Raw genomic sequence first — 13,785 nt, 5'->3', positions numbered from 1 at the left:
TGCCTGTGTCTGACAGCATTGGAGCCTGTGTGCAGCTGGATGTTCAGTAGGAACCTTGTTCCCATCCAACTACTGGAGAAGGCCTTCGGTGGAGTGCTGCGGGTGCAGCAGCAGTCCCCTAGCACCAGCATCCACCCGTGCTTCCCATCTGCCATTCAGCTAGCCCCATCTTCTGGTATGATGGGTGCAACTCTGTACCCCCTTACAGCTGGTCCTTGGAGCTACCAGCGTGAGATGACTTGCCTCCCATAAAGCAGAAGTGTCTTAGCCACAGTTAGTAAAACATCAAGTTAATGGTTTGTAAGATAGTAACTTTCCAAAGTGCTATGGAACAGCTGAAATTTCATCTTTATACCTCTGTCTTTGTGAGACTCATTGCTGTCAGGTTTAAATATTTTGAGCCTGCCAGGGCAACCAGGCAAAGGAATTGTTTCCTGAGAACACCACGCTGGCGGCGAGGCAGCATGCACTGTGTCTGACTCCAAAGCACATGTGTGCTGAAAAGGCAGCTGGCAGGCAAGATCGAACAGGGAACCATTGAAGGGTTTCCTCAACTGAGACACCGATTTGGGGCTCATCTACCCAGGGACCAGTTGTTGTGAAACTTAATCTCTCCTGCTGTCAAATACCATTGGAATTGGACAAAGGATGTAGAAGTTACTGAGAAAGGAGAAGAATTTGAAAAAAAAAAAAAAAAGAAAAAGAAGAGAAACAAAGAGTATAAGTGGAGATATTGTTTCCTTGGGAAAACTTTTTAAAATTAAGTTACAAAGGAGACACAGCTTTGCTCTCACAGCTCTGCGAGCTGATGTTAATCTAGGGCATGGGTCTAACAGAGCACAAAACTGAATGAATTGGTACCACGTTCATTTTATTTCTAAGCAAGCGGTTAAGACTACACTTTCCTATACACTTAAGAGTCTCAAAGCTCACACAACATTTGAGTTTAACGAAAGAAGCAGAGCTGCAGGGACACTCGGCCTGAGACTCTGGGAAGGAATATAGCAGATTTGGGATCTCTGCTGAAACAAGGTGCTTGAAAGACCTGAGCTGTGCATTACTGTCAAATTTAGGATACAGGAGGGAAGAAGAATTGCAGGCGTAGTATTGGACAAAACTCTGGCCTGAGTAAGGTCTCAGAGATGTGCCAGGAGTACCTGGGGTAATAAATAGCTGGGCTGAAGGAAGGCTTAAAGTCACATTGCAAGGAGGTAAAAGCGAAGGTAGGTGCTGAGAGCGACTTCAGAGCAGTGGATCAACTGCGTCTTCTCTTTCATGATAAGCTCAAACGCTGCACAGTGCAGACCTGTACAAATGAGACACTGCAAAATGATTAACTATGTTTGCACAGGGCCCCACCTGGGCTCACGTGTCTGGAGGCAAAGCATTTCCCTAACCCAGCTAGACTCTCTGCTGCTCTCTCCTCCTCCCTCCCACCTGGAGATGAAGACAGCTGACAGCCTCTTCTGCTGTACCTTCAGCTGCTGCCAGTATCACTTTCTTCCCGAACACAGTACAGACAGGGAAAAGGCAGCCTGGCCCCCCTCATCCTGCTAATGGCTGGGTAGGTACTGCCCTGCTGTCTAAGGTGGGGGAGAGGACCAAAAAGGAGATGGGAGTGGGAAGAAGGCTCACAGAAGGGTCCACAAACAGCGCTTCTCCAGCTGCTCAAGCTCCCCAAAGTGGCAGCAGCTGGAGAGGCTAACAACATTTTCCCTCGGTGCTGCACTCTCGCCAAACCTTGCTGAAAGGGCACAAGCCACAGGAGCCTGTCTGGCTGCCTTCTTTATAGACAAGTACGTGCTCAAGGTCTGCAGAAAAGGGAGGAAGAAGATTCAAATGCCCTGCCAATAACCAGGAACTGATGAAAACTCTTGAGTAGGAAGGTAATTCAAAACACTTATACAAGGAGAAGAATGCCATCTAACTGGATCTTCAAAGCAGAATTATATTGCTATGTCCCCTACAGCTGTCTAAAGGGAATGAAGAGACTACAAGGCTCATGAAGATAAGAGTGAGAGCATCAATATGTTTTATGTTCTTTAGCTGTAGAGATTAATTCCTTGATTAAAGATCATGGTTAAGATTCAGAAATCTGAACCTTAGGGCACTATGATTATTGCTGAATGCTCTAGGGCTTGCAGATTTAGGGCATCAGTGGGTCTTACATGGGGGCCATACTTTACATTATCATTCTCCAAAGGCATGGTATTCTGGATATAATTATGCTGATGCTACAGCTAGAGCCAAGATTGGGAGTTCAAAGCCTGAAGGACCTGGATTATTGCAGGATGTTGCAAGGACTGCAGTTAGGAAGAAAGCTTGGGTCAGTTGAAGCCAGTGCTTTATAAACTACGGTAGAAATGAGCAGCAGGTTGTAAGTAGAGAAACTGTCAGGGTTCAGTTTACAGTAGACTTGGGGATGTCAGGAACCAAGCTTACCACTGGAAGCTGCCTTCATTGAAGAGTTCTGCAGTGCCTGATAAAGTCGGGGTTGAAGTATTCTCTTTTCTCAAAAGTATAAGCCATTTGTTACTACTAAGATGAAGGTTAGAATGAGGAGTAGGGTTAGCTGTAGGGTTTGGAACTGTAGATCTTTAAGAACACAAATCGCTGATGGCAGTATTTGTAGGTACCTTATTTTCCGTTCTACTATAGAGCAGGTACAAATATGGCCAATGTGCATGAAGATCCATATTATTTACCACATGCTGCTGCCCAAGAACATTAGGAGACTGAGGTCCATAGGTGTTCATAATAAGGGTTAGGTTAGGAATCCAAATATTGAGAAACCTGTATTGTTACTGGATGCTGCACAGCCCTCAGTATTAGGAATAAGGCTGATGTCAATAAGGGACAGTTATTTATGGGGGGGTTTTTTGCTGTTGCAGCAAATGATCAGTTCTGTCCTTGTATTCATGGTGTGGGTTCTCTGCTTAGGAGTATGGATATTGGATGAACTGCTTTTTTGCAAGGCCTGCAGAGCTAGGAAGGGTACTGATGTCAACAGTCACAAACCTCTTTCTTTTTATGTTCTGCTATAGAAACATTACTTTGGTTTTATGTCCAGATACTATATGGGTGAAAGAGAAGATGAGGTTTAGAATCTGGGATTCAAATAAGCAGACTGAGTTTGCGGCTAGATATACAGACATAAGAAAAGGGCTGGTGTTGTTAGAGGCCTACACTCCACTGCTTCTGCTGTGGGAATGAATTCATGGAATACAAGAAAGGGCTGGTGGCTGGTTGGGAACCAAAAGTTTGAGGAGCTGTGTTTATGGTCTGCTTTGATGAAGGGTTTCATTATAGGTATAGGTATTGTTAAGGTAAAGTTGCAGAATCTGTTGTAGTCTGAGCCAGATTTATTAACAAAGCTGAAATTCCCATTGAATGAGGATGAGCACTAGCACTAACACATGCTAACATCTTACATTCCACTACAGGACTAGTTCTCTTCGCAGAGCTGCTGTCAGCACCCATGTAAGCAAGGATATTGTCCGTACTAGTGTTGGAGGTAAGATTAGGGAAGACTACGTCTGTGTCACTCAATAAAATGGGGTCAGGGCCCTCTCCCATCCCAAGCGGCACAGTCTTGCCCAGTCCACATTACATTGTACTTAACTGAGGTCCCCTGAGGTGTCACCTATGGCCTTTGAGAGTAATTTTTTTTCTAGAGTCACTGAATCAAAAATTGTGATTTAGCACCCGTAATAATGCAAAGGCTGCATTGCAGCCCATCAAACTGGTATTTTCATACCCTGAGGCTGAGATGATGCAATGCATGTCCTAGACTATAACAAGAGGAGTGGTTGTATATTGAAGTGTTTGAGGGTGCAAAACCTGTTGCAATGAAGCTGGATTACTATGGAGGGAGGCAAACGTGTCGTTCTGTCCATTTTGCCTAGGGGGAATAAGTCTTCCTTCTTACTGCCTCCAAACCATGCCTGAACAGCAGGTATGTCATTTACATAGGACAAAATCTTACCAGGGAGCCACCGCTGAGAAGAGGGCCGGTTCACCATGTGCAGGGTTCAAACTCACTGCCTGGCTTTATTTTTTTTTTTGGTGGAACAGATATAGCCTGGGTGTGGATGCTGCAGTCCCACAGCCATAAGAAGCAGCCTGGTGTCAACAGGGAAAATGTTCTTCCCCTTTAAAAAAGGGTTGGAGTCCTTCCTGTGGTTATGGTAAAGGCTAAGGTTTGAGATGCTGCTAGTACTTGGAAAACTAAAGCTTAAAGAGCTGAAGTTACTGCTGCCTTTTTCAGAGTAGACAGCCTGATGTGGATGGGGCCCCATTCTTTCTGCAGTATTTTCCTGTAGACAGGCATCCCTTGGTTAAAATTGAAGTGGCATTTAGGCTTTGAGATTTAGGAGTTTCTAGAACTGATTTTAACGCTGAATGCTAAAAGGCCTGCTTGTGCCAGCAGGTATCAGTGTTGCAGATTTTCTAAGGGCCAATTGCTCAGCTGTATGTCAGATCAGGGTTAGAGTTTAAGAATCGAAACTTGGAAGAATTAAGCATGCTCTTGAATATTGCTGGGAACATGGACCTAACAAGAACTCTGCTCTTTATAGGTGCCAGTGTCGTATGTTCTTTTCCACAGTAGGCTCAAACCTGTCCTTAGCCCTAAGGTTAGTATTTGAGAATCCGAAGTTTCAAAAGTCCAGTATATTCGCTGTATGGTCTGGGACGTCAGGGTAAATAAGAGATCTGATATCAATATTCACTAGTGCCCTTTATGCTTCTGAGGGCATCATTAGATCCCCTTGGTATAATTATAATGGGTTAAAGTTGCTGTTATGTTTTGGAAACCTGAAGGTTCCAGAGCACAGCTGGACACTGCACAGTCCACTGTGTTGGGAAGGCTGATGGCGCCTCTCTTCTACTGTGAGTAGAAATGGGTCCCCTCAACACAGTTCGGTAAGGGTGTGGTTTCCAGAGCCCAGTTGCAACCTGAACACAGTAGGGTCTGCCAAGTTTGGAAAAAGGATGGGGGGAACATCTTTTTTTTTTTTTAAGTCACTGCAGTAAGAGTTTAGGTGTTGTAAGTAAGGTTAGTTTGAGACCTGACATTAGTATTTGAGAATCTAAATCTCAAGAATACCAGGGTATTACTAAATTTTGGAGAGCCTGCAAAATTATGAAGGGACCTGATGTCAATATGGTCCAATCATACACAAAAGGAGCATGTTACAATGTAGGAGAAAAGGCCTTACATTTTTATTTTGCAGTGTACTGGGGCATCTGCTAGAATCCTGCACATCCACCCTAGATGGGACTACAAAACCCCATTAATTTTTGTCTTCTCCTCCTGCAAAGAAAGGACAGAATTTAACTGCAGCAGTCATATTAAATGAATATAGTATCTAATTTCCATGCACTGAAAGAGTCCATGGTTTATTTTACTTTCCTTTTTTATATCAGTGCTGTAAATATATGCATACTGAAGGAACGCAACAACTACCGTTGCAGTAAGAAAGGGGCAGAACATTTTCACTGTCAGAGTTGTTTGTATATAAACACTACCCTTAGTGACAATCTTGTGGAACAGCATGTTGTGACTGAATCGTACCAGTGACTTTCAAATGCAGAGCAGGTTTTGCTGTTCTCCTGTGCAGCCATATACACACACAGGAAGCACCCTCCCACGTACACCATCTCTCACAAAGCTTTCCAACCTGCCTCTTTTCAGTAGACCCTGCTTTCAGTCCAGTGTCAAAAAGGACAAAGCTCTTATATTGTAAGATTTTTTGAAACTGGCTGAACTGAAAAAAATGCACTGATTTGATGTACATTTGGCATTATGTGAGCTAGGATCATAGAATCATAGAATGGTTTGGGTTGGAAGGGACCTTTAGAGGTCATCTAGTCCGACCCCCCTGCAGTGAGCAGGGACATCCTCAACTAGATCAGGTTGCTCAGAGCCCCGTCCGGCCTGACCTTGAATGTTTCTAGGGATGGGACAGGGAAGATGTCAGGTCTATGGTGGTCAAAATAATATAAACAAATAATACAGTGGTAAATGTTTTGTATAAGCCTGTAATGAGAATGGAAGGTACAAATGTCAACTAGCAATGTTTTGTGAAAAGGCCTTTTGATAATAATATTTACCCTTATTTCTCCATAAATTCCCTTTTCCTGAAGCATTTCCCTGGGACGCAAGATGAGGAGAGATGCTGGTGCTCTCTTTATCCATAGATAGAAATGAGTAGCACAGCAGTAGGTTATAGTCACTGGGAGAAACTTGACCTTCTATCTGTTGCTGTCCTTGGCCCAGCAGAGACCAATGCCCCAGTGCTATGCATCTTAGAAAATGCTAGCTGCTTACTTGTTAGGAGGGAATGTAAAGGCCATCTTTTTGCACTGGAAGTTACTGGTTTATTCCATAGAAGAGATTTTTTTGCTGATGACATCAGTTAGTGTGACAGACAGTATAGAGTGCTTTCAAGTGTATGTGCATGCAGGCTTCCCTGTCTAAAACCCTTTGGGTGTGAAGAGAGCAATCTACAGTGTAATAGAAGCGCACACCCCAGGCTCCCTTCCCTCAGTAACCTGCATTCACCGATTTCCATGTGTCTTATCTTTATGGGCTATTCAGAGAAGCTGCAGGTAGCAGAAGTTGGTCTGCAAAAGAAGATGAGGCTGAAATACCACTGCTTTCACGAACTCCTCCATATGATCACAGGCATCCTTGAGTAACTGAATGTGTAGCTGGTCGAAGGGGTGTGAGGAATCACATCCATACTACATGGCGTAGTTCTCCCAAGAACAAATCACCGTTTTTAACACGTAGTATGGCACAAGCAAATCTTTTTTTCCTTTCTGGATGAATGAAAAAAGGTAAAGGCATTTGCATGGCCGTGTATCATCACACAGAAAATCCAAGTCCCAATTCTAGGCCAGTTTAAGTATAACTAACCATTAGGCAGCACGACTCTCTTAGTGTGTCAGCTACGTTAATTTTTTTTAAAGACGGGCAATTAAGGGCAATTCTGTTTTCTTCAAGGCTACAAAATATTCACCCACGGACATCTATCACGCGCACAAACAAAACGCGTTACTGTTTCAGCCGTGCACGCCGACAACGCCGCATCCACCGCGGGCAGCCCCGCATTTCATCATGCGCTCACGGGGCTGCCTCACCTGCACTGCGGGGCCCTCCTCCTCCTCCTCCTCCTCCCTGTCCCTTCAGGGGGGCGCCGACCTTCCCCCGCCCCGCGGCCCCCTCCCTGCAGCCCCGAGGCCCCGTGGCCGGACCCCCTCACCGGGCCGCCGCAGCTCCCCCGCCCCGCACCGCGGGAGCCCGGCAGGTGAACGGGAGCCGCCCCGGCCCCGGGGCCGGCCGGGCCGCTGCTCCGCCCACGGGGGCGAGCCGCGGGGCTGGCCGCCACCTGCCGCCGCTCCCCACGGCCGCCCGGCCGCCTCTTCCCTCCTTCCCCGCCGCGGCGATGGAGCCGTAGGGGCGTGCGGAGGGAGGAGCGGCCGCGCTTCCCCGCAGAAGGAGAGCGCTCCCGCAGCGGGCGGGCGGGCGGCCGCAGGTCAGTGTCGCCTCCCCTACCTGTTGCGCCGGGAGCCGGCGGGGGGAAGGAGGGAGGAAGCGAGGGAGGGAGGAAGCGAGGGAGGGAGGGAGGTTGCGGCGCCCCACGGCAGGAGCCCCCAGGAGGGACGGGAGCTGCCGACCCCGTCCCGCGGGGAGGCGGCAGCCCCAAGGTGCCGGGCCTCGGGGGGTGGCGAGAGCAGGGAACGGGTCCCGCGCCTCACCTCCGGGGCTTTATTTACCTTTATATCTGTCAGCCGCGCACGGGAAGGCGGGGTGGCCTTTCGGAGCCCGATACCGGGCACCGCAAAATCCTTCCCCCGCGCCCACCCGGCTGCCTGTGCAGGAGCCGTCCCCCCTGCGCGGCAGCTCCCGCGGCCGAGGGCGGGCCTCCCCCAAAGGCGCTGCCGGCGTTGCGGGGGCTGCCCACCTCCCCTCTGCTGGGGCGAGGGGTCCCCGGGGCGGATGGGCCCCGGCGGGAGGGTGCCCCGGCTGCCAGCCCGCCCTCTCTCTCTTCCCCCCCCCCCCCGCCTCATCCGCAGGAGCCCGAGATGGCGGACAGCGCCGCGGCCACCGCCGCCCCCCGCGCCGGCGTGAAGGGCAGCTCGGCGGGGCCCTGGTGGAAGTCGCTGACCAGCAAGAAGAAGCACAAGGAAGCGGCGGACGCCCCGGCGCCCCCCGCCGCCGCCAGCGAGGTCCCCGCCGCCCCCCCCAGCCCCGGCGGCCGGGAGGAGCCGCCGTCCCCCTTCGGCGGCGGCGAGGCCGCGGGGGCGGGCGGCGGCAACCGCCGGAGCCTCCGCGTCTCCCACTCGGGCCGCTTCAAGGAGAGGCGGAAGGTGCGGACCTCGCTGCTGGCCGACAGCCCTGAAGTCTTCGACGGCGGCGGTGCCCCGGGCCACGCCGCCCAAGGGGGCAAGTAGCCCAGGGAGGCTTCGGCCCCGGAGCCGAGGCCCCGTGAGGAGCCGCCACTGGACGGGTGGCCGGAGCACCGGCAGGACAGGTGGCCGAAGCCTGCAGCTGCCCCGCGGCTGGAGTTGGCCTCCTTGGCCCCATGGGCGACATGGAGGTGCGTGGCAGTGGCCTCCCTAGCCCCGACCGGGCACTGCGGGGAGCCCGGCAACTCCGCCAGACAAGCGAATTACATGAACGCTGCCAAGACCAAACCCCCAGATGATGGGACGATGTGATTGTCTTAACAAAATAACACCAATAAACACCCCACTCCCTGTACTGTGGTGAGCGGATTCAAAGGTGCTATCCCAGGGGCGACGCTGGGGTCTCTCTACCTCTCCCCAGCCCTTGCCAGGAGCCAGCGCACTGACTTCTCAGGCCTGTGACCCAGCTTCTCTAGGCTCTCCGGCCGAGGAGGCGCTTTGCTGCTCTCATCCCACGCGTTGCCTTATCGAAGGAAGGGGGGAACAAAGTGCTCTTATCTAATTTCAGGGCCAAGGACCTGCGGCGGTGCCGTACGCGTTCCTACCCTGCCATTAGCGGGCATGCCGTGCGCCTGCTCTCGCCCATGCCCCACATCACATGGCATTTAAATATGCAAAAGGCAGGACTGTGCTGGTTTTCTCCCTCTTCTTACTGTGTAATGATAAGCAGGTGTTTCAGAGGCTGGTCTCCCGTAGTTGTGTTACAGAAGGAGGCTGGCTGTTGTCTAGCAATTCATGCTGTTTACCCAGGAAAGACGTGATTTTTGCATAATAGGTGATAGATGATATAATGAAGCTCCAATAAAGAAACTATGTGATAAAATGTAAATACTCTTCCGGGAGATGAGACCAGCCCTGGAGAGCACAGGCAGGGTTGTATTCCTGATGTGGAAATAGGCTTGGGCACCACTGGAAATGTTCTTTACTGCTTACCATGTCCGAGGCTTGTGAAGCAAGGTTAAAGATTCCCAGGATTTCTTTTGATAGCAAGATAATGTGCTTTAACTCAGGCAGTTATCTGCCCCCTCTAACAGCTCCTGGATTTTTGGACAAAGTAAACTATAAGCCAGATTCATACTGGTGTTGTGCCTTACAGAGCAAAGTCAGCTAAAAACACTTGGCAATTACACATTTCTTGATAGTAGTTGTAGCAACAACTGATTTATTTATTTTAAATGCATTTGCAATATACTTTATATTGTTAAAATGGTTTTAGCCTTTTTCTGAATGTGAGATATTACATAGTGGCAGGGACTGAAAATTATTTCCTAGCAGTCAAGTATTACACAGTTATGATTTTCTTTGGTTGTAACTAATGATTTAAGGTCAATTAAAAATAAAAAGTGACTTGAAAGAAAACAAGAGCTGAGTTCCAGGTGAAAATATGGATTAAAACAGTTATCATCAATCACTGAAATGATGCAGTAGATGCTGGGCAAGTGCCCCGTGGTTCAAAGTGTGTAATAATATATAATGAACTTTGAAAGCTCCCGCACAATAAACTCGGACAACCTAGCTGGCTTAGGTACTTACTGGTCCTTCACTCAGCTAGTCCTTTAGACTCTGAAACCCAAGGACGAAGGGACTGGAGCAACAAATCTATTTCCATAAAAGCTATTTTCAACCCAATGTGCAGACATATGATTTTTTATTCCATTTAGCAGTACTACAAGGTACTGGTTTTGGGCTGCCTTTTTATGTTCCTGACTACATGCTGACCAAGCAAAGGGCTGGGGAGCTGCGAGGGGACCTCTTAGAAGTTTCTCCTCAGAGATGCTTTTCCTATATGGAGCCTCTTCAGTCAAGGGGCATCTGAAATCCTTCTGTTGAGAAGAAGCAATTGGAGCAAACCCAGCCACAGGCAACGGGGTGTGAGAGAGAAGGAGGAAGGTTTAAAAGCTGGGAATGGAGGGACAGATGAAGAAGAACTGTACTTCAGCTATAGTTAGCCCCGGGTGGGGGGAAAGGAGGCAGAAAGGTGTGGGTTTGCTGCTGGGTTGTCATATTACCTTTGGATGACAACATGCTCACATTTATTACAAGCAAAAAAAGAAAATCTGCCTGTATTTATTTATATATTCTAGGGCCCAAAGAACCTTTTTTGTGTGTGTGTGTCCAAAATGGAAGAACAAGTAAGCAGATATTGTACTGCTGCATTTCTTACTCCTGCGTATGGTTTGTGTGAGCTTTGTGAGGGTCGGGTCCTCAGAACTACCCGGAGCCCCAGGTATGCAGACTAGTGTTTTATACATCTCATGCAGAGGCTTTTCTGCAGTTTTAATCCTTACACTGTTGTGAAAATAGAGTTTCCTCCCTTCTGTACCTCTCTCTACAGCTACCTCTATTTGCTCTTTGGAAATGTCTCAGGTTTATTAGTTGCAAATCCTTACCAAGGCACAAGGTATCTACCAATTTGCGTTTTATTCGAGAAGTCTGGTATGATTTTCAGATGGCTGCTGTTAAGATTCAATATCAATACTGGTTAATATGTGACTAAATATAAGCCACATCTTAATCCTTGTGTATGGTACTTTCAGCTTGGAAATTTGGTCACAAAGTCAATAAATGCACATAAAATTGCTCCCTTGCAGCCACCTTCCATCTTTATCCTGACCTTGAGCTGTGGGAAGGAGACGTAATTCTATCTTCCTCCTCAATCAAATCCTTGCTTCAATGAATTTGATAGCAGCCACTGAAAAACTAGATCCATAAGAAAATGGGCTGACCACCTCGTCTCACTTTCCCTGCCCTCTGTGCAAGGGCCACGCAGCAATATCTTCAGGTTAGCGCTGCCCTGGGTGCCACAGCGAGGAGCAAGAAGCCCAGCTGGCCATAACCAACTTGCAGCGCCGAAATAGTCCTTTCATTTCTCAGTCTGAGCATCAGACAAAGCTTTAAGTAATCTATACACATGTAAATTAATTAAGCTTGATACAGAAAAAGATGGCATTTTATGGAGGCTGTGTGAAGTGGAGAAGGTTTGACCTTCCTTTTATATTGGAGTATACCTGCTCAGTTATAACAATAGTGCATTTCTGTGCATTGAATTATTAAAAGGCTGTCGTCATTCTTAATGTAGGTACTTTCCTCATCTCCTTTATAAAGATCATGCACTGGAAAGCAAATTTGGGAAATAGGGCAGCTGAGAAAGTAGTTGCTGTTTGTTTTTAAAGGCAAGCAGTGACATACTGACAAAATAAATGGAAATAAGCAGATGAGGTTCAACCTCAGCTACATCAGTTGTAGTGCAATTTTCTTAATATTATTCCAGATACTTCAAAGGATTGCAGGCTTGGGACAAAAAGTAAATACCTGGTAAATAGAGTGAACTTTTCAAATAAACTTGCAAAGTATATGCCTGCTTATTCCTGCTCTTGCCAAAACTAAAAATAAATCTCTGAGTAGCTGCCTGGTGAATCATTCCCTGCTATTGTAGGCTGGTCAGTCTGGACCTCAACAAAGATTATAGAGAGCACCTGCAGAAAATGGTCCTAAATTGGAAACACTGGAATAAATGCCTTGAAAGCCTCAAGACTTTTAACCTCAGATGTTATCTCAGGGTATGACTTAAACTGAACTGAAAGAACAGACAGGGACTTTACTGTTTTGGGGAGGAGAGGGGTCTTGGCTGGTTTTTGGGTTGGTTTGTTTGGTTCTTTTAAAGTTCTGTCTTCAGTGCAACCAATGATAATTTTATATTTGAAACTTCAAGTCTCTTCTCCATTAACAAGATAACCTCATACAAGGGCTAAAATTTGAAGGACAGAACTCCCAGCCTTGGCCTGGCCAGCGCAGCTGGATGCTTCATGTTAAAGCCCATGTTTAATTTAGCTCATTCAAAGATCTGATATCTAACTGAAAGAAAAGCTGTTGCAAGTGCAGGTACAAACTGGAAGCTCATTTTGCTGCCTTTTGGGATCCTAACTGGTAGGGCGAAAGAAAGAAACCTAAACCTGGTATTTTCTAAGATGTCTTTTAAAAGCTGGGGTGAGAGAGGGTTGGTTACAGAATTATATCTGATGCCATATAATTACACCATTTTGAGAAACAAACCTTTCCCCTTCATCACTAATTTATTGTAAATAAGATGGGCAACCTGCTGGCTGTGATTTTTCATTTCAGAATAAAACAAAAGGGATAAAGTTGCTCAATTATACAGATACCAGAAGTAGTAAAGTAATTTATCTGTTTTATCCTTAATGACACATCTGAAATCCACAAATAGCTCTAAGAAACAATATTTGGATGTAGTCTTCAACTAAAGCATATTGATTAGCAGCTGCAGCTTAGGAATTTGATTTACTGCCCATTTTATCTAGATAAAGCAATATAACATCAGATAATACGTGTTTGGGGGATAGCAAACAGCTTTCCATGATAGCTGTAAGGCATGATTTTAAATGAAAAATTTACTCTGGTGAGTAATCCACATCCGATCTAGATGTCATGTTTCATGTGAGTAAAAATTAGTCAGAATGTTTTTTCAGGGTATTATTAGTTACCAGGCTATCCGTTGTTTTGGGATGTGTGAAGTAGGCCTGACACTCAGACGCAAGCCTTTACATGCCATGAATCTTCTGCTGCCTGTTTGCAACGCCTCGGGTCTTTCCCATGATCCAAAGTTGCCATTTATCATAGTAGTTCCGTTTACACCAGGGAGCTGAAAAGCATGATCCTCTGTGATACTGAAAATAAGAACCATACCTGTATATGTCTGTTGAAATGAAAAATTAGAGGTACTCTGCATCCTTGAACCTTGGTGGCTCACTTTTCCTTTTCTTTTCACCGCTGACTTCAGTCCATTTTGGTTACCAGGCCCTTGTTTTATCCTCAGCCTGTAAATGTTTGAGCAGATAAACTGTCCACTGATCTCACAAGAACTGCTCAGTGACAGGAGAGTCGGCAGCACCTCAGTGGCCAAGGGAAAAGGAGAAGTTGTAACAGGTCCGTTTCTGCATGTGCTTCTGGGCACATTCCCTCTCAGTTTTATGAACAAGAGCAGAACTGAGCCTTAGTCTTGATTCTGGAAATGCAGCTACCTGAGAAAGAGAAGGAGCCTCATAGTCTGCACATCCTTGGTTGTGTTTATCTTGGCATGCGCTTTCAGTGACACAAGTTTCCAAAAATCAGAGTTGGTTTACCTGTGCTGTTTAACATCACTGAATACAGGACTAGGAACACGGTGTAAACTTAAAAGAGAAATCCTGCCAGCAGTACTTCCTAGAAATGCTGTAGCTCAGACCTCTGCAAGGAGGAGAAAAAAACAAATTTTCTGGCTTTATTTTTGGTTTCTTTTCTTGGCATACCTGT

At 46.9% G+C, this 13,785-nt stretch overlaps 1 protein-coding gene across 1 annotated transcript; it reads left to right on the top strand.

The window, feature by feature from the left end:
- The first annotated feature begins 7,186 nt into the window (after positions 1-7,186).
- Positions 7,187-9,637, top strand: PRR15 (proline rich 15). The gene is made up of 2 exons (XM_064444339.1): positions 7,187-7,541; positions 8,083-9,637. The coding sequence occupies exon 2, from the start codon at positions 8,092-8,094 to the stop codon at positions 8,458-8,460; it is 369 nt and encodes a 122-aa protein (XP_064300409.1). The 5' UTR covers positions 7,187-7,541; positions 8,083-8,091; the 3' UTR covers positions 8,461-9,637.
- Positions 9,638-13,785: the final 4,148 nt, after the last annotated feature.

The sequence above is a fragment of the Phalacrocorax carbo genome, chromosome 2, assembly GCF_963921805.1.
Source record: "Phalacrocorax carbo chromosome 2, bPhaCar2.1, whole genome shotgun sequence".
Classification (NCBI taxonomy): domain Eukaryota; kingdom Metazoa; phylum Chordata; class Aves; order Suliformes; family Phalacrocoracidae; genus Phalacrocorax; species Phalacrocorax carbo.
The sequence above is the reverse complement of the archived record's forward strand: the minus strand, read 5'-3'. Positions and strand labels throughout refer to the sequence as shown.